This window comes from Pelobates fuscus, chromosome 5, assembly GCF_036172605.1.
Source record: "Pelobates fuscus isolate aPelFus1 chromosome 5, aPelFus1.pri, whole genome shotgun sequence".
Taxonomy (NCBI): domain Eukaryota; kingdom Metazoa; phylum Chordata; class Amphibia; order Anura; family Pelobatidae; genus Pelobates; species Pelobates fuscus.
Genome location: NC_086321.1, coordinates 96,448,711 through 96,473,700, shown reverse-complemented (window position 1 = coordinate 96,473,700; position 24,990 = coordinate 96,448,711). Strand labels below are relative to the sequence as shown.

At 45.5% G+C, this 24,990-nt stretch overlaps 1 protein-coding gene across 1 annotated transcript in view; it reads right to left on the bottom strand.

Moving 5' to 3' along the window:
- Positions 1–24,779, bottom strand: part of MAST4 (microtubule associated serine/threonine kinase family member 4) — a 503,913-nt gene extending 479,134 nt beyond the window's left edge. Inside the window, exon 1 of the mRNA XM_063454083.1 lies at positions 24,365–24,779. Within this exon, the coding sequence (XP_063310153.1) occupies positions 24,365–24,592 (228 nt within the window). The 5' untranslated portion in view covers positions 24,593–24,779. The remainder of the gene's footprint in view (positions 1–24,364) is intronic.
- Positions 24,780–24,990: the final 211 nt, after the last annotated feature.

The following is a 24,990-nucleotide window of genomic DNA, read 5'->3' as shown; positions in this document are numbered from 1 at the left end:
GGTGGAAATTATCTTTTAAACACACACACACACACACACACTGTAACCACTCCTAGATTATAGAGATGTAGTTAGCCACGTTTAATAGAGATAGGTGTGTGGGGAGAAAGGAACGATTTTAACATTATGATGGCTATTTCCGATCAATTCTTGATATAATTAAAAATGACAAAAGGAGAAAATTGAGGATCAAACAAAAATAAATAAATAAATACCGTATATACTCGAGTATAAGCCGAGTTTTTTAGCACATTTTTTGTGCTAAAAAACCCCAACTCGGCTTGTACTCGAGTCAATAGTCTGTATTATGGCAATTTGCATTGCCATAATACAGACTGGGGCTGTGGGGGCTGTAAGAGAGTTTACTTACCTCTCCTGCAGCTCCTGTCAGCTCTCTCCTCCTCCGCGCCGTCCGTTCAGCACCTCGGTCAGCTCCCAGTGTAAGTCTCGCGAGAGCCGTGGCTCTCGCGAGACTTACACTGGGAGCTGACAGAGGGAGCTGCACGGACGGCGCGGAGGAGGAGAGAGCTGACAAGAGCTGCAGGAGAGGTAAGTAAACTCTCTTACAGCCCCCACAGCCCCCCACTGAACTGCCAATGCTGGACCACCAGGGAAGGAGAGCCCCCCTCCCTGCCATGTATCAAGCAGGGAGGGGGGACGAAAAAAAAAATTAGTAATAATAAAAAAAAGAAATTAAATAATAATACAAAAATAATAAAAAATTAAATTAAATAAATAAAAATAATAAATAATAAAAAAAATATTAAAATAATAATAAAAAACAAAATTGCCCATCCCCCACCAAGGCTCTGCAACACACACACACACACTGCACTCATACGCTCACACGCTGCACTCATACACTCACGCTGCACTCATACACTCACGCTGCACTCATACACTCACGCTGCACTCATACACTCACGCTGCACTCATACACTCACAGTGCACTCATACACTCACAGTGCACTCATACACTCACAGTGCACTCATACACTCACAGTGCACTCATACACTCACAGTGCACTCATACACTCACACTGCACTCATACACTCACAGTGCACTCATACACTCACACCGCACTCATACACTCACACTGCACTCATACACTCACACTGCATTCATACACTCACACTGCATTCATACACTCACACTGCATTCATACACTCACACTGCATTCATTATACACACACTGTAAATAAATATTCAATTAATATATATTTTTTTAGGATCTAATTTTATTTAGAAATTTACCAGTAGCTGCTGCATTTCTCACCCTAGTCTTATACTCAAGTCAATAAGTTTTCCCAGTTTTTTGGGGTAAAATTAGGGGCCTCGGCTTATATTCGGGTCGGCTTATACTCGAGTATATACGGTAAACCCACACAACAAAGTCCCAAAAGCTATAATTTATCTGTCGCTACTAACCTATCCTCATCAATATCTACATCATCTGATGTACTTTTGGGTACCATGGATATGCAGTGTATGAGCACACACACATAAGGCTCTTTGAGAATACTGCCACTACAGCAAAGTTTTGCTATTTTCACCTTTTGCAGCAAGTCCTCCTCAAGCCAGTCATACATAACAAGTAGAATATTTAACTCGGCAGAATTCTTGTGAATTAAAAATTAAATTCTGCATTACTCCATTGCATGAGATAGATAGAGATATATTATCAAGTGTTCTTGCATAGCAAGACCACTTACTGTTATCTCACATAAATATTATTATTCTTATTATAGCCAAATTTACCACCCTAACTCCTCCCACAGTTTTTACACTACATAGACAGTAATATACCGAAACGTGGGGATTGTTCCTGATTGGTGTGCTATTACCTTGTGGAACGTTTCGCCGAATGGTTCTCAAAATATCGTCGTTCTTGTGGCGAAATTGGTCCCATAGGAACGAATGGCAAAATGTTCAAAACTAGAGTGGGAGCTGGCAAAAGCTGAAAAATCAGGACATGATTTCTAAACTACCACCACTCCCTCATTTTCAAGTTCACCTACACAAATCTTATATCAAAACATTCAGTTACCCCTCCTGCCACTAAAAATGTCCATGGCTATAGTCCTGATAGTTTTCACAATATGACCATTTGTTTGCACCCCTTCAGCAACCGGGGATTTTCACCCCTTCAGCAACCGGGGATTGGGGGGTGGGGGGGGGGGGGGAGATTGGACCTGCAGTGCCAGGAAAAAGGATTGTTTTCCTGGCACTGGAGTTTCCCTTTAATTTGTAAGACAGATATAACATTTGCATGTTAGATTAACATGCTTTCTAATCAGCCGGTTTAAAATGAGGTTTAAGAAACACGAATATGTCCAATTAATTTTGTATTTAAAAAGAAGAAGTTCAGTTTTGCATTTGGAATATCAAGCCGGTGTTAATAGCCAATAGATCTTCCAACACGGAACGCAATTAAAGGGACTCTCCAGTGCCAGGAAAACATATCCGCCCCTCTCTCTCCCACCCCCATCCTGTGTCGATTGAGGGGGTTAAAACCTCTTAAATGACTTACCTGAATCCACCCACGCTCCTCCCCCACCGACGTCAGACGTGCATTTAAAAAACATTTACAACTTTTTACAATTTAGTAGATATGCAGAAAAAAATATATGCATGTTTTCTTTGGGATATTTGAATAAAATAGTTTGCAACAGCTGCAGACCTGCTGTCCAATCAGAGAAGACTATGTGCTGATGAGTGTAGCTTTCCAAAGCTTCTCAATGAGCCGTAGTGCAGTTTATTGATACGGGGGTTTTAGCTAAAGTACTTTATGTGTCCAGTGTGTTCTTTTAAGTGTTGTTTTGCTCTATTGCACCGTGTCAATGTAAAGCAATAAGGATGTGGATAAATTAGGGAATTTCAGTATCTGATAAGTCTGGTATATTCGTGTATGTGTTGTGTACAAGCGTAAATAAATAGTTGTGTTTTCACCGGTACCTATACCCAACATTTAAACACTTTTAGAAAACCAGATTTTAGGAAACTGAACACATTCTGTAAGTATCCTACACTTCTGAATTCAAAGAACACAACCATAATGGTGTAGAATGCATAAAAGTTCATCTTGAAGAATGCTTTTAAGAAACGAAATATGCACCGCAGCCCAATCCACCTCCCAGTTATTCAGAATAAGGGGTTATTGGAAAGGGGTCCCGGAGGCTTGTTTAACCCCTTAATTGGAGCTTGGCAAACAGTGGATCACCAGGACCCATTCACACACTGAGCGCCTGACTGGGAGATCCCCTGAAACACTATGGGACAATTCACAGATTGGAATGGTGTCACAGTCCAGTGAATCTTTGATCGATCGCGTGTCACTCTGTCCCCCGACAACCAATCTCAGCATTCTTTGTAGAGCAGGTCAGGCTGGTGATGAGGCATCTGTGGATATATAGGAATTGGTCGTGCTACCTTCTGAAGGACTCTGGGAAACCCCTGAAGCGAGTCTGTGAGCAACCTTGAAACCATGTGAAATTTTCAAGTATTCTAGTTTGGGCTTTTTGGACAGTTGGCAGCAAGCTATCCACAGATGTCTGGTTTGTGGGGATGATATGTTTAAATATGTTGAAAAAAGGAGTTTTGTGAATGATTTCCTGGTGTCCTGTCTGTGAAGGAAGGACACAGTAGGGGTGATTAACTCTGGACTGATCACGTTAACAGCCACACAGAGTGGTGCCAGAGAGCGGACTGTGTGGAATTGTATTGGCTTGCATGGATCACCTCATGCAGGGTAACTCCACATCTGAGGGGTATAAATACAGGTAGTGTGTGTTCGACAAAGCAGTTCTGGTTTAGATAACAAGAAAAAGGAAACTCAAAAGGCTGGAAAGTGGGGGGAGGGGGGGGGGGGAGGAAAAGACACTCCCGTATCCCACTGCCGAGCCTCCAGAGTATAGAGGTCACCTGGACTGGTTAAAAGGGGGTAACCCTGGAAATTGTAGAAAAAAGGAAGACAAAAACCCAAAAAGGGATGTCTTATATAAAGACCGCCCAGAGGGTAAATACCCAGTACAATCTCAACAGTAGTGTAGTTGCCAAAAAATAATAAAAAGGCCTTTATTGAAATCTATTAAAAACCTGGGTTATCAGTGATGGACAGAATAATATAGGGAGAAATATGTATGGTAGGAACAGGGCTAGTCAAGAGCCTAATAGCCAAAAGGAACCCTCACAAAAAACGGAGAGGGGATAGAAGGCAATATGTACCCCCATACATAACTCAGGTAACAAAGCAGTAGGAGAGAACAGGGAAAGGGAGAAACACACACTCCCAACCAAACAGTAGTGCTATGCTAATACCCTATCTCCTATAAAAAACCTTCGTGGGTGTTCTAATCTAAATGCTGTCATAACATCTGAAGCCCCAGGTTACACACACATGCTAGAAAAACATAAATGAAAAGGTGCTCAGAGCAAAGTGCTCAAAGAGTATTAAAAACACAGAAGAACCCGACGTACGTTTCGGCGTGACCACACGCCGTCCTCAGGGGTATCAGCAGTGCGTGTAGTCACGCCGAAACGTACGTCGGGTTCTTCTGTGTTTTTTTTTTGTTTTTTGTTTTTTAATTCTATATTTATTCCAAGGTAGAACAGTACAGTTAAAGCACAAGTCAGATCATTGCAAATTATAGTAACATTACACAAGCCATAACCCCATTAAATCTTTAAGAGCTGAAGAATGATACGCCATGTATACTCTCATTGCAGCAATGTATCCTAAAGTGTGAAAAACATTTAATACAATGCTGATACCCTGTTCTTCCTGGTGTTTTTAAACGTATAATATAAAAAAGGTAAAACATAAAAGCCGAAAAGAAGCTTCAAATTACCATACATATAATCCCTTTAACCCCCTAAGGACCACACTTTTAGAATAAAAGGGGATCACACATACATGTCATGTGTCCCTAAGGGGTTAAAGAGGAGACATGTCCCATCCTTTCCATGCGTTTATGTGCGGATACTAGATATCTTTATATGAATTTCTTTCAAATAGCTATCCTTGTGAATACATGTCAATATCCCCTCAAAATGTAAGTTGTTTACATATTGCATGGTATTGTGCACTTAATGTGAGTAGATCTCACGTGGAGAAGGAAGATAGGAAAAGAGGAATAAGAAGGGTAAGTAAGAAGTTAGAAAGTGTGAGAAGTAAAGAAGGGGTTGAAGGATAGGTTCAGGGGACGTCAGGCCAACCCATGTCCAAGCGAACTAATCCCATCTAGGGAAATCTCGTTGGCGTGTATATCAAGCACTTGTGGCGCTGGCTACCCAGGGGCCCCAAACTTTTTCGAACTTCTTCGTCGTGCCTCGTACCCGGGCAGTTAGATCATCCATGAGATAATTATCCTTAATCTTCCTAATTACCACAGAAAGTTCCGGAGCCTCACCTCGCAACCACACTTGTGCCAAAGCTCTCCTAGCGGCTAGATTCACCTTATGCAATAGGGTCTGCTCCGCTTTTGTCCAGTTATCTAAAGATCTAGCTAGCAAGAACACCCATGGGTCTAGCTTAACCTCTCGCTCAAAAATATCTCGCAATAACTGCGCAATTTGCGTCCAAAAGACTTGTGCTATTGGGCATTCCCACCACATGTGAACGTACGTGCCCTTGAGGCCACACCCCCGCCAGCATAAGTCCGTAGTAGTGTGGTTCATCCGGCTTAACTTAACCGGTGTAGCATACCAACGAAATAGCGTCTTATAAGCCTGTTCCTGCAATGAGACACACATAGAGGACTGCGTGGTCGCCTCCCATATTTCCTACCATTCCACTCCCTCCAGCGACTCTCCCAAATCCGCCTCCCATTGGTCTATATAGGTAAGACCTCCCCATTCCAAAGTTTTACTGCACAACTGTGAGTAAAGAAGAGAAATCATTCTGCTCGGGAATTGTTCCTTCGCGCACATTCTTTCAAAGAATGTCATCTGTGTTTCCGCTGCTTTTTTAATCTGAGGGTCTTGGGCATAAGCTCTGATCTGGAGGTATCTAAAATAATCAAAGGGTCTCAAAGGCGTTTTGTTTTGTAAATCCTCAAACTTAACAAGCGACCCTCCCTCGAACAGCTGGTATACTCTCTGCAGCCCAGCCCTTTCTATGCCTCTGAAGTCCCGGGCCGTCATTCCTGGTAGGAATGCCCTGTTCCTCAAGAGGGGAGTCATTGGAGAGGGGGAGGACATTAGGTCATACTTAGGAGCGGCCGCGTCCCATATCCTCAGGGAATTGAGAATCGCAGGACAGGGCACCGTGATGTTAGGGTCCACATATAAAACTGAGGCATATCCATTCCCATAAGGGACGCTTCCAGGTCCACCCATCTCCTTTCCTCCGGTGGAGAGTGCCACAGAGCTACCTGAGCCAGTTGGGCTGCCTCATAATAAAAATGTAAATGTGAAAGGCCCAGGCCTCCCCTGTCTTTGGCTCGGTAAAGAATGTTACGTGAGACTCTAGGTTTCTTATTCTGCCAGATAAAATTACCTATTGTTTTCTGAAGCGGTCCCAAGTCAGACCTGGTAACTCTAGTCGGGAGTGCCTGAAACAAGAACAATATTCTGGGGAGTACATTCATTTTCACGGAATGGATTCTCCCTATCCAAGAAATTGCCTTATATGTCCAATTCTCCATGTACGTCATCAATGTCCTAATCACCTGGGAATAGTTCTGATGAAATAATTTAGATGGGTCTGCCGTCAATCGGATGCCTAGGTATTTTATGTGGTCTCTCGTTATTCGTAAGTTATACGTCTTCCCTACGTAATCGATGTCTAGCTCTGGCATACCTATAGGTAACAAGCTGGACTTGTCCATATTTACCTTGTATCCAGCCAATTCTCCAAATTCCTGTACGACTACTGTTAGCGCAGCCATCAATTCCCTCGGTTCAGTCAACGTCAATAAGACGTCATCCGCAAATGCCAAAACCACGTATCGTTGCCCTCCGACATCTATCCCTTTTATGTCCGAGGTCGCACGAATCGCCTGGAGGAGTGGTTCTAACGATAAAGCGAATAGCAAGGGCGACAGAGGGCAGCCCTGTCTAGTGCCGTTGCTCAGACCAAATGGATTTATCCTGGCACCCGAAATGCGGAAGCCAAAATGATCCAGCATTGTAAACAAGTAAGGCTATTTTACCCTGTTGAACGCCTTTTCGGCGTCCAACGACAGCAACATGGTCAGTATTTTCCTGGTGGTTTGTCTCCAGATGAGGTCTACGTTTCGCCTGGTATTTTCAAAAAGCTGTCTATTCGGTATAAACCCCACTTGGTCCGGGTGGACCAATCGAGGCAATATTGGGTTTATCCTGGCTGCCAGAACTTTCGCCAGTATTTTGGAATCGTGGTTGATTAGAGATATCGGGCGAAAGTTTTCTGGGATCGACAGATCCCGACCCGGTTGCGGCAGTAAGACAATATCAGCTAGCGACATGTCTCTATCAGGAGGACCTCCATCCAGTAATTCGTTGAGCCAAGCCTCCATATACGGAACGAGTTCTTCCCTAAAAGTTTTATAATAAGAACCATCGAAGCCATCCGGTCCTGGCGCCTTATTACTCTTCAACGTAGAAATTGCCATGTCCACCTCCTCCGTCGAGATTGGTTTCCTCAAGCTTTCAACATCCGCCTCTTTTAATTTCGGCAAGTCCAGCCCAGAAAGGAAAGTGTGTATTCTGTCCCTTTCACTCTGTATTCCTGCTGGGTCTGTTGTGGAATGATTGTAAAGTCCAGTGAAGAATTTTGTGAATACCATTGCTATGTCTGTTGGGTCTGTGCGGTATTGACCCGAGGCGTCTTTGATTTTAGTGATATGGGTTCTATGTTGTCTTGGTCGGAGTGACCTTGCCAGCAGGGTGTCCATCTTGTTGGCTTTTTCAAAGTAAGTTCGTAAGTTCGTCCAGCAGCGTTCCTCTAACCGAGGCTCTCAGGTCCTGAACCGCCTGCAGATTGGTGGGCATGGCATCAGTCTTATGTTTTTGTTCAGCCTGTCGCAAAGACTCCAGGAGGGATGATAGCAATTTGGCTTGGCGCTTTTTCTTTAATGTGGCTTCACGAATCAAAATACCCCTGATTACTGATTTATGAGCCGCCCACACCGTCGCCCTCGACAGGTCCGATTCATCTTCTCTAGCAAAATAGTCAGTCAATTCCCTCCTCACCGTCTCGACAATCTCGGGGTCGCGAAGTAGAGACGTATTCAATTTCCAGGACCACGGGGATGCCACACTTAGTTTATCCAGTGTTAGGGAAACGTCCGCGTGATCCGACCAAGTGATGGAGCCTACAGTCGATTCCGATATCTTGGGGACCGAGGAGGGATTAACCAAAAACAAATCAATTCTCGAATAGGTATCATGAGGTGCCGAATAAAAGGTAAAATCGTTAACATCCGGGTGTTGCGCCCTCCAAACATCAACGAGGCACGTATCTCGCATAAAAGTGTGTAGTAATTTGTCCTGCCCGCCCCTTTTATGTGATCTAGGGAGATTTTTACCAGGTCCCCTGTCTCTCGCTGGGCACGGAGCTGCGTTAAAATCGCCCCCTACTATTACCATTCCATGTGGCAAAGCATTGATTACCTGCGTTAGTTCCGACCAGAACACCTTAGTAGGGTCGTTCGGGCCATAAAGATTGAGAATATGTACACTGTGGGAATATAGTGTTCCCGACAGAAGTACAAAGCGGCCTCCCGAGTCTGTGTGTACCTTCGAAACAGTGAGTGGGCATCTGTGATGAATCAGAATAGCAACTCCATTCCTCTTATTGAGAGCTCTAGACTCATATGTGGTGCGGTATGTGTGGTCCCTAAGCGCAAACCTCGCCGACGCCTGAATGTGTGTCTCCTGCAGGAAAGCTATATCGGGGTTTAATCTTTTTAGATCTCTAAACATGAGGCGTCGTTTTTTTAGGTGCGTTGAGTCCTTTAACATTCAAGGACAATATCTTCACCGGCATGGATCTGCCCTATGGGTTAAGTTATGAAAAGTCACATTGTTAAGCAAGCGCTCTAAATAGGACTCAGTTATGGTAGTAACGAACGGAAGGAATATCCTGTGCCAGCTCGTTCTAGCCTGTTCAGTATACATAGCGCCAATCAATGCTTTCTTACCAGTCACCCTGGTCCCTGTCTTCGAATGAGCTCTCTCATCCAGCAGGTGGACTTCAGTTAGTCTCCGGCCATTCCATATGGGTACCGCCCCTAAACCTTCCTCCAAGGAAAGATAGTGTAGGGAAAAGATAAATAAAAAAGGGGAGAAGAATAAGGTAGAATAAAGAAAGAAGATTTGAGAAACATATTATATACAACTGGTGCCTGGTCTTACCAAAAGCCAGGCCTATGTGGGGTGTGAGTCCCTGTCCCACCAGAATTCCTCAAAGGTTACACAGGAACAGGGTCCCAGACCAACCCAAATTTGTAATGAGGCCGCATTCTAACATATATTAGCAATCTAGTAGCAATCTAGTAAGGACATCCCCCAACAATCCGCCAGGGGTTTTTATGTTTGCACTTGCGCTCCTTCCCGATCTTCCCCTATCCCCCAGCAAGTCGCCCGCCCCACTATCCCCTCGGCATCCCGATCCCCCAGTAAGCTTAATGGAGCCATCCAATATATCAGTAGAGTTCTAAACGCCCAAGTAAGCCCGACCAGTATAACCAAGGTGCGGACGTCATAGTATTATTTCTCACCCCATGAAAACCATGGAGCCCAGAAAATCCGGCACAGTAACCTAAAGCGGAGACGGGAAGCGGGACGGCTTGGACTCAGGAGATCCGACCTCCCACCATTAACTCTCAGATCCCGCGCCTTTCAACATAGTTGAGAAGTCCTCCAAGCTACTGCACCCATTAGCGGCGCTATAGACGCATGCGGAAAATTAAAATTTTTAGTATCTCCCATCCACCTACCACCACATATCTTAACAGCCAACTTCGGTTAATACTTTGTAGCAATAAATAAATAAAACAACCCTGAAAAAATATAGAGACCTGAAGGGGGGTTTAGAAGTGGATCATACAGTGACAAAACAATAGTTGTGGAGCCATAAAAACAATTTATCTACATTTCTATCTCCCCGCCGCAATCCACCCCGCCACCCGTCGGCTATGTTAGAAAATCTAAATCTAGGCCCCGGTTCAACATTCAAAGTGTCGATATACAATCCTGTATCTGCGCCGTGCTGCAGGCACAGTCTAGGTGTGGGTAGGATTCAATGCTGGGCTCAGGACCCCAAAGGGGCCGAACAATAGGAATACCGCCCCATTCATCACCGCAAGGATTCCCTGCAAGGGGCGTAAGCCCTAACCCTCCCCACAGCAAAAAGGAGCCCGCCCCCGAAAGATAACCTCGAGCAGAGTGAAAAAAATGGTCTCAGTGGGTGGAAAAGCCCCAACACCAAAAATAGAAAAATAGAGAAAAAAAAGAAAAAAAGTGCCCGCAAATAAAAACCCCCTCCACCCAAAATTAGGATGCTGAACACCCCCTTGCCAGCCAGTTCTTTTGGAGGGCATCCCCTCCACAAACTGGCCTCAAGCCAGGAGAAAATACCCTTCTAACCTCACTCGCCCGCCGTGTACCAATCTCGGGGGAGGGTATGCACCGTCGCTGCATCCGGAAACGTAATTCCTCCCGTGTCCTGCACCCCTAGCTCATGCAGAAATGACACTGGGTCGCCGCCCGGGTGCAGGATCTTAGTGCGCACATCCTTAAAGGCCATCAGACGGAACGGATGGCCCCACGCATATTTAATGGAGTGCCTCTGAAGTAATTCCGTGATAGGTCGCCATTCCCGCCGCTGTCTCAAGGTGTCCGGCGTTAAGTCCTGATACAAGGCCAGTTCAGCTCCTTTGTACTTAATTTGGCCTTCCCTTCCGCGCCTCATCAAAGCGTCTTTCGTTTGAAAGTATTGAAACTTGATGATGACATCCCTGGGCCTGTTATCAGTTGCCCGGCGGGCGCGCAGTGCACGGTGCGCTCTCTCTATATGCCAGTGGCTTTCCGGTATATCTGGGAGGAGCGGCTTAAATATGGAGGAGACCACTGCAATCAGGGAGTCTTCCCCCTCCTGTTCAGGCAAACCCCGCAACCTTATGTTGTTCCTGCGTGAGCGGTTACCCAGATCATCTAATGCAGATTCGGCCGCCGCCAACCTGGTTGTCAAGAGGTTAATTTGAGTAGCGGCCGCATTGTAAGCCTCTACCGTGGATTCTACACGCTGTTCCAGGGCAGCTGTTCTAGTCCCCAGCGTGTGAATCTCCGCCTTAACTTCGGCGGTATTCCTGGCTATTTCTGTGGCCAGATAGGTTCTTACCTCCGCCAAGGTCGCCAGTATCTGTTTGGCATCCGGTTCTTGGGGTCCTTGTGCCATGCTGGAGCCCGGGCTGGATGGAGATCGAGGCCCTCCAGTGCTCTCCCGTCCGCCATCTTGGGTGGTATGCCTCACAACGCGGGAGGCCGCAAAGAGGTCCGACACCGTGGCGCCCTGGTCCATGAGCTTGTTTGATTGCTTTTTCGGGGCCCGCTTGTCCATCCCGGGTTCCCCCGCAGGCGTGTACGAGGTAATTTTCAATTTTACAGCTATTATGTGCTGTTGGTCTGGTGATCCCGGCGGAGCTTCACTCGGACACTTCCAGCTCGCTCCTACCGCAGACCACGCCCCCTCTTCTGTGTTTTTAATACTCTTTTCATTTATGTTTTTCTAGCATGTGTGTGTAACCTGGGGCTTCAGATGTTATGACAGCATTTAGATTAGAACACCCACGAAGGTTTTTTTTATAGGAGATAGGGTATTAGCATAGCACTACTGTTTGGTTGGGAGTGTGTGTTTCTCCCTTTCCCTGTTCTCTCCTACTGCTTTGTTACCTGAGTTATGTATGGGGGTACATATTGCCTTCTATCCCCTCTCTGTTTTTTGTGAGGGTTCCTTTTGGCTATTAGGCTCTTGACTAGCCCTGTTCCTACCATACATATTTCTCCCTATATTATTCTGTCCATCACTGATAACCCAGGTTTTTAATAGATTTCAATAAAGGCTTTTTTATTATTTTTTGGCAACTACACTACTGTTGAGATTGGACTGGGTATTTACCCTCTGGGCAGTTCTGGTTTAGTCCTACATTAAGTCTAGTGGAAACTACGGGTAGCATGACTGAAGTCCCCTGCTTGGATAGACTGCACCGGGATCTGAAGCTTTTTGGATCCTCCATATAGCACTGAATTGGATTCAGAGTATATAGCTGATAAGAACGAAAAATTACTGTTTCACATGATGCCACTAAGTCAACAGGCACCAGAATATTCTCAGTTTCCTGCCAACCCATTTCTCAACAACTTATAGCATTCCAGTATTCAAAGAGACATCCACACAAGGAAGCACAAAAAGTGCTTACATTAACCCTTAATGTGCCCGGTGCCTTTACCTGTAAATCACACATAACACCAGAGCGCTGTCTTAAATTACTGCAGAACAAGATAAAAAGGAAGAGCTCTTTTAAAATAAAATCTTTGGAAGGATGGTCATCTTAATTGAACTAAATCTTAAATAACTAAACAAATGTAAGATCAAGCCATCTTGCGAATTCTTTTGTAAAGGAACAATATAGTCACCAAAGCAGCTTTAGCTTAATGATGAGGTTTTGGTGTATACATCATGCCCCTGTAGTCTCACTGCTCAATTCTGTGACATTTGAGAGCTTTGTTAATGCAGCCCTAGTCACACCTCCCTGTGTGTGGCTTGTACAGCATTCCTAAACATTTCCTGTAAAGTAAGATCTAATGTTTATACTTCCTTTATTGCACAGTCTGTTTAATTTAGTCTTATCCCCTGCACTGTTAATAGCTTTATAGACCTTGCAGTAGCCTCCTGTGTGCGATTAAAGGATCACTATAGTGTCAGGAAAACAAAGCAGTTTTCCTGACCCTATAGTTCCTTGAGGGATCCCCCACCCTCAAGGTCCCCCTCCCGTAGCGCTGAAGGAGTTAAAATCCCTTCAACAGCCTACCTTATTCCAGCACTGGGCTCCAGCCTGGAGCTGGCGACCTCTCCTTCCCTGTCCGACGTCAGCTCCCACGTCTGACGTCAGTGGAGCCGAATGCGCATGCGCGGCAAGTGCCGCGCGTGCATTCAAAGAGTCCATAGGAAATTTGCATCCAGCGTCGCAGATGCACCTCTAGTGGCTGTCCGGAAGACAACCACCAGAGGCTGGATTAACCCCAAATGTAAACATAGCAGTTTCTCTGAAACTGTTATGTTTACATCTGAAGGGTTAAAGACTTGAGATGAAGTGGTCTGGGTGACTATAGTGTCCCTTTAAAGTCAAATTTACAAAGCAGGGAAACATCTGATCTGAAAATGAAACCATTTTTTCATGCAGGCTGTGTGAGTCACAGCCAGGAGGGGTGTGACTAGGGCTGCATGGACAGGATCAAAAGTGATTTAACTCCTAAAAGGCAGAGAATTGAGCAATGAGACTTCAGAAACATGAAAAATTATTTTATTAAGCTAAAAAGTCGTTTTTGTGACTATATTAAGATCTGGTCAAATGTTTGTTAAGCTGCCAGCATGCATTTAAAAAATTGAGTCACAGCCAGGAGGGGTGTGACTAGGCTGCATGGACAGGATCAAAAGTGATTTAACTCCTAAAAGGCAGAGAATTGAGCAATGAGACTTCAGAAACATGAAAAATTATTTTATTAAGCTAAAAAGTCGTTTTTGTGACTATATTAAGATCTGGTCAAATGTTTGTTAAGCTGCCAGCATGCATTTAAAAAAAAAAAAAAAAAACAATTCGTACTCAAGTTAATCCCCAAACATAATAAGCAAGATTCTCTCCAAGTGAAAGGAAATTCACTTTTTAAATCAGTGTGATCAGACCATGCAATATTGAAAGGCAGTGCTTGAGTTTTATGGGAGTTAAGTTTGTAATAACAAATCTCTCCAAATTGTTGCAGAATAGAATGGAGTAGTTTAATAGATACAGTTGGATTAGTTAATGATAATATCACGTCATCTGCAAAAATATATTTTTTAATAAACCCGGTCTTTACCTGATATACCTTATATTTAGGGAGTTTTTCCGATAGGTTCAGCTCAAGGCTCCATTGCCAAAACAAATAAAAGTTGAGACAAAGGACATCCTTGTCAAGGCCTGCTTACCCTTGACAAAACCTACTTGGTCATTGTTAATAATAGAATGGACAATCTTGGTCAATCTATTTGCTAGAACTTTGGTATATAGTTTGGTGGTGTTATTTATTACAGAAATTGGGCAAACGTTGGAACATCTACCTGGCTCTTTTCCCAGCTTTGGTAAGGTGACAATGAGAAAAAAAAGTTTCTTCCAACACACTACCTTTAAAGCAATATGCATTAAATAGTTTAATTAAATGTGTTATCAAAATAATAGAAAAAGATGATTTGTAATATAACTTATTAACTCATTAGGCCCTGGTGCTTTACCAGCTTAAAGAGAGAGACTGGGAAGGAGAGGGGAGACACCCCCCCCCCCCCCCCCCGCCCCTCTCCCCTCTCCCCTGCCAGCCGGCTGCTGTGGAACAGGGAAGGGAGACCAGCTGCAGGGGAGAGCCTCGTGAAGGGGGGAGGGGGGGTGTCTCCCCTCTCCTTCCCAGTCTCTCTCTCTTCCCCCTCTGCCTCTTTTTCCCTGTTATTGATAAGTTCAAATATCTCTGTTACAGTCATTTCAGAGTTTAAATGACCACTCTAGGCACCCAGACCACTTCAGCTTAATGAGGTGGTCTGGGTGCCAGGTCCCTCTAGGATCAACCCTTTTTTTTTTTTTATAAACATAGCAGTTTCAGTTTTCAACTGCTATGTTTATACTGAGGGTTAATCCAGCCTCCAAAACCTCTAGTGGCTGTCTCATTGACAGCCGCTAGAGGCGCTTGCGTGCTTCTCACTGTGAAAATCACAGTGAGAGCACGCAAGCGTCCATAGGAAAGCATTGTAAATGCTTTCCAATGCGACCGGCTGAATGTGAGCGCGGCTCCTGCTGCGCATGCGCATTCAGCCGATGACATCGCAAGGAAGAAGGAGAGGAGGAGTAGAGCTGGAGAAAGAGGCAAGTTTAACCCCTTCCTCCCCCCCAGAGCCCGGCGGGAGTGGGTCCCTGAGGGTGGGGGCACCCTCAGGGCACTCTAGTGCCAGGAAAACGAGTATGTTTTCCTGGCACTAGAGTGGTCCTTTAAGTTGTTTAGTTTGTCACAGGGACTCTGAAGCTGGGGGGTCTCCTTTAGAGGTGGCCACAGGTGTGTATATTAAGGAGGAGTTTATCAGTAGTCAAGTCACTTTTATTATTTTTTCCAGTGAGCACAGTCATCTGCATTAGTGAGTATACTCATTTTCAGCACTAACACATTAATTATTTAGTTTTAACACTGTTTTTAATTGCTTTCATCACTTATGTTTGTATACTCATGTTACTTATGTTTGTATGCTCTTACTAGTATTTAACACTGTTTTATTTATAACACTATTACTATTTATTTGTCTCCCACATTGTAGTGTAGGACCCACCAATAATGGGGTACTTTGAAAGTAGTGGTGGGCTTAACAACATATGGCCATATGGCGGAACCAAATCCCCATATTTATACTTAGTTAGGCATTTTAGTAGCCTTCTTTGTTTTTTGTATTGTTTTGTAGTCTGAGTGGGCCGCACCATTTATTTTTTTTATTCATGATTCTAAGTTATAGACAGATTTATAACATGTAGCAAACATATTGCTAATTTTTTTCTTATTATAATCGCCATTTATATAGCGCCAACAGATTCCGTAGCACTTTTATAATATTATAAGCGGGGGGATTTAACTATAAATAGGACAATTACAAGAAAATTTACAGGAACAATAGGTTGAAGAGGACCCTGCTCAAACGAGCTTACAGTCTATAGGAGGTGGGGTATAAAACAGATTGGGACAGGTACAGGGCCGGACTGGGAATTAAAAGCAGCCCTGGAAAAAAATATTTACCATCCCCATAATGCGTCGCGCCAGCATAGTGTGCAGATACAGAGTTAGAAAAGAGAACTTAAAATTAAAAATTACTCAAACGTAAAAAAAAAAGCACTCATAGGCTTCAAAATAAACAAAAGTGCTGATTTATTTTAAGCAGACGTGCCTTTGCATGTAATCTATGTTTCAGTCCAACTACCTTGACATATTAAGGAAAGCTTGGTAATGGGGCTGAAATGGTGAATGTATGTAGGGCACAACTGTAACAAATTGACGTTATCTTGTTTATTCTGAAGTCCTGTGGGTGCGCTCTTCACTTTAAATATGTTACTGTGCTGGAGTATGCACCAAGCAACAAGACTCGGCCAATAGCTGCTTATTACCTTTGGTACATATTAATGACATTTCTCTGTGTATTATGCATATATAAATGTACATTAATATATGTGTAAATATAATAGGCATAATTAGATAGAGATCTCTCTCTCTCTCATACACACATTAATATACATGTCATATACCAGTGGAGGATCCAGAGCCTGATCCCGGGAGGGGCACTTGTAGATTATTTAAAGAAAAAATCCATGCACAATAACCACTACTGCTCTGTGTAGTGGTTATGGTGCAAGGAGTGCCGGGACCCCCTCACAGAGTAAGTAGTCAAACCGTTTAAGAACAGTTTGACAACTTACCTGGGGTCTGCTGGGATATAGGGCTGTAGTAGTGTATAGGAGCAGTGGTGCAATGTGTGAGGGGTGCAGTGTATGTGTGTGTGTGTGTGTGGGGGGGGGGTGTAGTGTGTGGGGGGGGCTGTGTATGTGTGTAGGGGGCAATGTGTGAATGTGTATGGTGTGTGTGTGGGGGCAGTGTGTCTATGGGGCTAGAGTTCACTCTCAACACTGCGACCACCAGGAATTCATGGTGGTCGCAGTGGTGAGAGTGAACTCTAGCCCATAGCTCCAAGGCTAGAGTTCACTCTCGTGAGAGCCGGAGCATTGCCGTGGTAACCGCGGCAACGCTCTGTGCTCGTGCGAGAAGGACGCAGAGGAGCCGGCTGCTGTGAAACGGGGAGGGAGACCGGCTGGCAGGGTAGAGCCTCGTTTGGGGGGGGGGGGGGGGGAGGTGTCTCCCCTCTCCTTCCCAGTCTCTCTCTTACCCCTCTGACTCTTTTTCTCCGTCTGTTTCTCTCTTCCCCTCCCCTTGTGTATGTCTCTTCCCCTCTGTCTCTTGCTCTCTCCCCCCCCCCACTACTGTCTCTCTCTCTCCCCCCCACTACTGTCTCTCTCTCTCCCCCCCACTACTGTCTCTCTCTCTCCCCCCCACTACTGTCTCTCTCTCTCCCCCCCACTACTGTCTCTCTCTCTCCCCCCCACTACTGTCTCTCTCTCTCCCCCCCACTACTGTCTCTCTCTCTCCCCCCCACTACTGTCTCTCTCTCTCCCCCCCACTACTGTCTCTCTCTCTCCCCCCCACTACTGTCTCTCTCTCTCCCCCCCACTACTGTCTCTCTCTCTCCCCCCCACTACTGTGTCTCTCTCTCTCCCCCCTACTGTGTCTCTCTCTCTCCCCCCCACTGTCTCTCTCTCTCTCCCCCCCACTGTCTCTCTCTCTCTCCCACCCCCCACTGTCTCTCTCTCTCCCACCCCCCACTGTCTCTCTCTCTCCCACCCCCCACTGTCTCTCTCTCTCCCACCCCCCACTGTCTCTCTCTCTCCCACCCCCCACTGTCTCTCTCTCTCCCACCCCCCACTGTCTCTCTCTCTCCCACCCCCCACTGTCTCTCTCTCTCCCACCCCCCACTGTCTCTCTCTCTCCCACCCCCCACTGTCTCTCTCTCTCCCACCCCCCACTGTCTCTCTCTCTCCCACCCCCCACTGTCTCTCTCTCTCCCACCCCCCACTGTCTCTCTCTCTCCCACCCCCCACTGTCTCTCTCTCTCCCACCCCCCACTGTCTCTCTCTCTCCCACCCCCCACTGTCTCTCTCTCTCCCCCCCCCCACTGTCTCTCTCTCTCCCCCCCCACTGTCTCTCTCTCTCCCCCCCCACTGTCTCTCTCTCTCCCCCCCCACTGTCTCTCTCTCTCCCCCCCCACTGTCTCTCTCTCTCCCCCCCCACTGTCTCTCTCTCTCCCCCCCCACTGTCTCTCTCTCTCCCCCCCCACTGTCTCTCTCTCTCCCCCCCCACTGTCTCTCTCTCTCCCCCCCCACTGTCTCTCTCTCTCCCCCCCCACTGTCTCTCTCTCTCCCCCCCACTGTCTCTCTCTCTCCCCCCCACTGTCTCTCTCTCTCCCCCCCACTGTCTCTCTCTCTCCCCCCCACTGTCTCTCTCTCTCCCCCCCACTGTCTCTCTCTCTCCCCCCCACTGTCTCTCTCTCCCCCCCACTGTCTCTCTCTCCCCCCCACTGTCTCTCTCTCCCCCCCACTGTCTCTCTCTCCCCCCCACTGTCTCTCTCTCCCCCCCACTGTCTCTCTCTCCCCCCCACTGTCTCTCTCTCCCCCCCACTGTCTCTCTCTCCCCCCCACTGTCTCTCTCTCCCCCCCACTGTCTCTCTCTCCCCCCCACTGTCTCTCTCTCCCCCCTTCCTCTGTCTCATTTTCCTCCTTCCACCATCTTTCTATTGCCCCCTTTTCTCCCTCTGTGTCTCACTCTCCCACCTCTGTCTCTCTTCCCCCCTCCTTTCCCTGTGCCTATTCCATCTCTGTTTGATTTCCCCCTCCCATTTACCTGAGCGGAGTGAGTGGGGCCGGCCGCATTAAACGCTGGAGCCGCCGGACCGGGTGGCAGCCTCGCCGGTCCGGCGACACTCTTATCACCGTCACTAATGCTGACTCGCTGAGGACTGAAGGAGGAGGGAGGAGCATGTCTCTCTACCATGCTCCCTCGTGGTTCCCACAATTCCCAGCACAGGAACCGCAAGGGAGCATGGTAGAGAGAAATGCTCCCTCAGAGTGTGTGCCACCGGACCGGCCACCCGGTGGCACATACATGCGCAGCCCCCAGATGCCACGGCCCACCGGGAAATTTCCCGGTATCCCAGTGGGCCAGTCTGGCCCTGGACAGGTAATAGCAATCAAATAAGGTGGGAGTAAAGCAAATGTGGAGGAGAGAGAGTAGATTGCTGCCCTTCAGGAGAGAGCAAGAGACAGGTATGTGAGATAGAGGTTACTCTGGGAGGTCATAAGCATTCCTAAAGAGATGGGTTTTAAGGCACTTCTTAAATGATTGAAGACTAGGGGAGACTCTGATGGTGGTAGGCAGGCTGTTCCATGGGAAGGGAGCTGCCCACAAAAAGTCCTGCAGCATGAGTTGGCTGAACAGGTGCGAGTTGTGGACAGGAGAAGGTCCCAGGCAGAGGAAAGAGACAGAAAAGGGGCATACCTATGGATCTCTGAAGAGATATAAGAGGGGCTAGAATTGGTCAATGCTTTATAGGTATGGGTTAGCATTTTGAATGAACTCCTATAGTATACAGGAAGCCAATGTAAGGACTGACAAAGGGGTGAGGTGTGAGAGGTCCGACTAGAGAAGAAAATCCATCTGGCAGCAGCATTCATTACACACTGTAGCGGGGCAATACGGTTTTTAGGAAGACCAATTAGGAGAAGGTTACAATAATCCATGCAGGAAATTACTAGAGCATGGACAAGCTCCTTGGTACCATCTTGCGTAAGAAAGGGGCGGATGCAGGCTATGTTTTTAAGATAGAATCTACAGGATTTGGCAACATGATGGATGTGAGGCTCAAAGGGGAGGCTAGAATCAAATATGACACCAAGACAGCGCGTTTGCAAGGATGGACTGATGTGGATACCACTGACTTAAAGGGAGAGCTAAAGAGGAGGAAAGACAAGGAGCTCAGTTTTATAGAGATTGAGATTTAGAAAGCGGGAGGACATCCAGTCAGAGATGGAGGAAAGGCAAGCATTGACACGTTGCAGGAAGGCAAGGGAGAGGTCCGGGGAGAAGAGATATATCTGGGTGTCATCAGCATACAGGTGGTAGTGGAATCCAAATGAGGCAATACGTTTGCCAAGAGAGGCAGTATCAAGAGAAAATAGAAGGGGACCAAGGACAGAGCCTTGGGGGACTCTAACAGAGACAGAAAAGGAGACACTGAATGAGCGTTGGGAGAGATAGGAGGAAAACCAAGAGAGGACAGTGTCCGAGACCGAGTGATTGAAGAGATTGAAGAAGGAGAGCATGATCAACAGTGTCAAAGGCAGCAGAGAGGTCAAGAAGTATTAGTATGGAGTAGTGGCCTTTGGATTTAGCTGTGATTAGGTCATTATTAACTTTGAGTCTCAGTAGAGTGGAGGGGGCGAAAGCCAGATTGAAGAGGGTTAAGGAGAGAGTTTGATTTGAGGAAGTGAGACACACGGGTAAAGACAAGTCTTTCTATAAGCTTTGAGGGAAAAGGGAGCAGGGATATGGGACAATAGTTAGAGGGGGTGGATGGGGTGAGGGATTTTTTTTTCAGAATAGGTAATACAGTAGCATGTTTAAGGTCAGCAGGGAAAATGCCAGAAGAGAGAGCGAACAGTTGAAAGTGTGTGTTAAGGAAGGCACAGGACACGCGGAGAGAGATCTAATAAGGTAAGATGGGACAGGCTCAAGCGGGCAAGTGGTGGAGCGAGAGGAAAGGAGAAGCGCAGCCACCACTTGTTCAGTAGCTGGGGAGAAAGTCTGAAGGGTAGAAAAGGCATGATCTACATGTGGTTGAGAAAGAGAAAAGCAGGGTGGGGAGAATTATTTCCTTAGCTGTTCAATCTTGTCAGTAAATTAGTATGCAAAGCTCTTTTTTATATTTTAATAGGGTGTGTTATTTTTCACCCTTATTCAACAAATACAGCCACTCCTCACTAATCGACTGGGTTCCGTTCTTACGACGGTCTTAAAACGAATTGGTCAGTAAGTGAGGATGCGCTACAGAGCATGCGCAGCAGAGCAGGGAATCCATTTAATCTAATCACATCCACATTAATCCATCCTCTAATTTCTCTATTCTTTCCCTCCTGCTCCCACCCAATCTCACCCTAGACCCTGCCCATATAAAACCCATTCACACCTCCTATCACTCTCTCTCCTCTCACTTCTAGCAGCTGGTGACGTCTCTCCCAACCCAGGGCCCTTCACCTCGTCTGCTCACACTAAAACAACTAGAAACCACACAAACCTCTTTCAAATACCCTGCAGTTTATCCTCCTCTACTAACATTCAGTGTGCACTCTGGAACGTCCATTCCAACTGCAGCAATATTAAATATATAAATTTACCCGAACGTAGACACACACACACCAGAACAGGGAATCCTTCTAAAATGTGTTCGGGAAAACTTCCCAAACATAGACCAGCTCTCTAAAGTGGGGAAAATCTATGCTAGAGAGCTGGTCGTAAAACAGGGAGGTCGTAAAGTGAGGACCACCTGTATTCCATTATAGATTTTTGAACTTGTAGAATTTTCTTTAACTAAGAATCTGTGGATAAAGTGATCTCTCAAAACTGCTTTATGTGCCTTTTAGATTGTGCTGCTAGATAAACCAGGATCTGTGTTCTCAGCAAAGTAATTTGTAAACACAGTTACAGCCAGTAGTTTATTTTCTGTACCGAATATGAAATAAATGGGGGTTGGGTGCAGGGCTGCATGCGTAGTAGGAAGCTGACACTCAGGGCCAATGCCCTGATTGGCAGAACGCTGCACGAGGCAACTAACAGCGGGAAAATCGGCAGTATGAATTTAAAGGCGCCAAAAAATGTTCACCTTAACTTGTGCCAAACAATTTACAAGGTTGGCTGCTTATAAGTATATTGAGCTGCAGCTTCCCCCCTCCTCATTTTATGAATTATATTATGACCTCATTATAGGATATAAGTCACCCTCCTGGGCATCACAGGAGGGAGGACCGGTGTATTTTGTTTTAATATATATTTATATCTCTTGGCTTTGGGGGGTGAAGTCGTGAAAGGATTAATGGTTAAAAGTTTTGGTTATTATTATTGATAATATTGATGGTTTAAATTGTAATTGTGAAACTCATAATAAAGATTTACAGCCAGTCTCCAAATGTTACAGTTTTAATCAAAATAAACAATTGAATAAAGAAGTTTTGTGTTTATTATATTTATGGATCATTAAAGAATGCAACATTCAGACACCATGAATACAAACATATTAATAACAATTAAAATAGTGAACACAAAAATATAAAGTAAAAAAAATTACAGACTCACATTTGATGTTCCTCTATTTGCTGCAAATCCATAGGTGTTGCAGCTCGTGCTACTTGTTTAACTTATCCCATGAACATTTATGGTTCCCGTGAGATGTATTCAGCTTTTTACTGCAATTCTTAAAGATGGTGGTTTTAACACTATAGGGTCAGGAACACAAACATGTATTCCTGACCCTATAGTGTTAAAACCACCATCTAGCCCCCCTGGGCCCCTCATGCCTCCATAAATATAGCAATATCTTACTGTATTCAAGCATGAAGCTGTAGGTCTGCAAGCTGTTTGACTCAGAAAAACAAGCAGTCTGCTGACATCATCAGAAGTGGTAGCCTGATCCAATCACAGTGCTTCCCTATAGGATTGGCTGAGACTGACAAAGAGGCAGATCAGGGGCAAAGCCAGCATGATTCAAACACAGCCCTGGCCAATCAGCATCCAGCATCTACTCATAGAGATGCATTGAATCAATAAATCTATGAGGAAAGTTCAGTGTCTGCATGCAGAGGGAGGAGATACTGAATGTGTGGATGCATTTTAGGCAGCCATGACCCAGGAAGGATCTCTAACAGCTACCTGAGGAGTGGCCAGTGGAGTTATCACTAGGCTGTAGTGTGAACACTGCATTTTCTCTGAAAATACAGTGTTTACAGCAAAAATCCCGAAGGTAATGATTACACTCACCAGAACAAATTCAATAAGCTGTAGTTGTTCTGGTGACTATAGTGAATAATATATATATATATATATATATATATATATATATATATATATATATATATATATATATATATATTTGGAGTAAAGCCCCAGCTACATCCTCTTCAACCTACATATTCTCTGTAATTACTTATTTAAGTGTAGGGGTGGGGGTATAAAAAAAAAAAATACTAGAACCACCAGAGAATGAATAGGAACTGCCATCTTCAACCACAATGATGGAGTAGATAAGAGAGGAATAATGCTGCAAACCTGAATGAGGAAGATGTCCCAGTAGGTTTAGCTTAAAAAAAAAATATATACAAGGGACATAACTGTCCACAGAGTGAACTTGAAAACATATATCCAGTTTGTGATCTTTAGGAAATAGCAAAACAAGCAATTTGTGACATTTTTAAAAATGATTTTATTTCTCTAAAGTAAAGTTATATAAAAACAGACACTCATTATTATTATTATTATTATTATCCAACACATAATTTATTCTGGAGACCTGTAGTCATTAATATGTCCTCTTACTGTGGCTAATTATCCCCAGCACTACACAACTGCAATTACACAGTGTCATTCAATAGACTACCACAGAGAAAGGAGGACATTAATCAAGAGTGAGTTAACCTTGACAAGTGTGAAGTATGGAATAGTTTATAGGACACACGTGAATTAATCTGCCAGCGTTCTTGATCTGTGATATCAGAATGGTTATCTTGTATCCAGTACCTCACTTCTTTCAAATGAAGCAAAACATACTGAAACTGTACTTCTTACACAATGACCATCTGTTACAGCTTTAATATAGCGAGCTAGGATTACAGTTATTTCTCACTAAAATATCAATCAACCTTGTCGTTTGTTAGCCAATATCATTAATCAGAGCTATCGACAAAAACTAAACTTGTAACAGAAGGTATTAAGCATTCTGACGTCCGCAGAGGATACTCAAGACATGGATATTACCTAACAGTGATGGAACTCCAGCTAATAAGGACTACATAACTTCATGATGCTCAGCCTGTGTGGATGATGGTTACCCTAGCCATCAAAGAGAAGTGCAACTAATTACCATACACTGTCCCAAAAGACTTGCAAAAATGTGTATGAAAAAAAAAAAGCTACATGTTGTAAGGATTACAGTATGTAATGAAGAATAAATGGTAAACATTAACTGTGTGAGCATGGTAACATGTTCCATCATTCCCATCTGATTCCCAGAGTTAAAATGTAACTACTCCTGCAATGCATTATAGATGCTCACAGAGAGTCTTGTCAGTCTATGCACAGCCAGTACCAGGGATACTGCATGCAAGGCAATCAGTGAGAGATGGGTTTCCCTCCCAGGAATATCAGACCCACTGCAGTCTATACAGGAACACACATGCTGCATTAAACAGGAGCAGAAATCAGGACATAGCACTATATCAGCTCTAGGCTCACCTCCTCGTCGTCCTCTTCCCCTCTGTCCTGCCCCCCTGCAGCTCTCCTCTCTGCTCCCCCTTGCTGGGGGGAGTGGGGACCCTCAGAGTCACAGTCAGTACAGCTCCCCCCGGTTGAGGTTTTGGGGTCCCCCTCAGACAGGGTCTCTGAGCCCGAGGAGGAAGGTGATGAGGATGATGAAGCGGAGAAGGTACCTGGGTCCATGTCCTGGGAAAGTTTGTCCTCCATGGTGAGCTCACTGTCCGCTAGCCGCCGAGCAACTCAGGCAATCCCAGTGAGAGCGGAGTGTGCACTCATGGGCTCCCACCCGGTGAGACTGTGAGGGATGTGGTGACAGCTGGCTGGAGGGGGTCACATGGCCCCGGTGAGCGGCGGGCGCTGGGGGTCTAGTGGGAGCACAAACCTTGCACCTTACTGTCTCTGCAAAGCCAAGAGTGAGCCCTGCTCCACCTCTCCCGGGAGTGCAGACCGGCAGCCCCCACAGCCAATCAGCACGCCGCATGTGGGCGGGACCTGCAACAAGTCTGTGCGGGCGGCGTGGAGTCAGCACTGAGCTGCAGGTAAGGAGGGAGCGAGCATGGGGAATAGGTATGGAGAGAGGGAGAGAGGGAGAGAGGGAGAGAGGG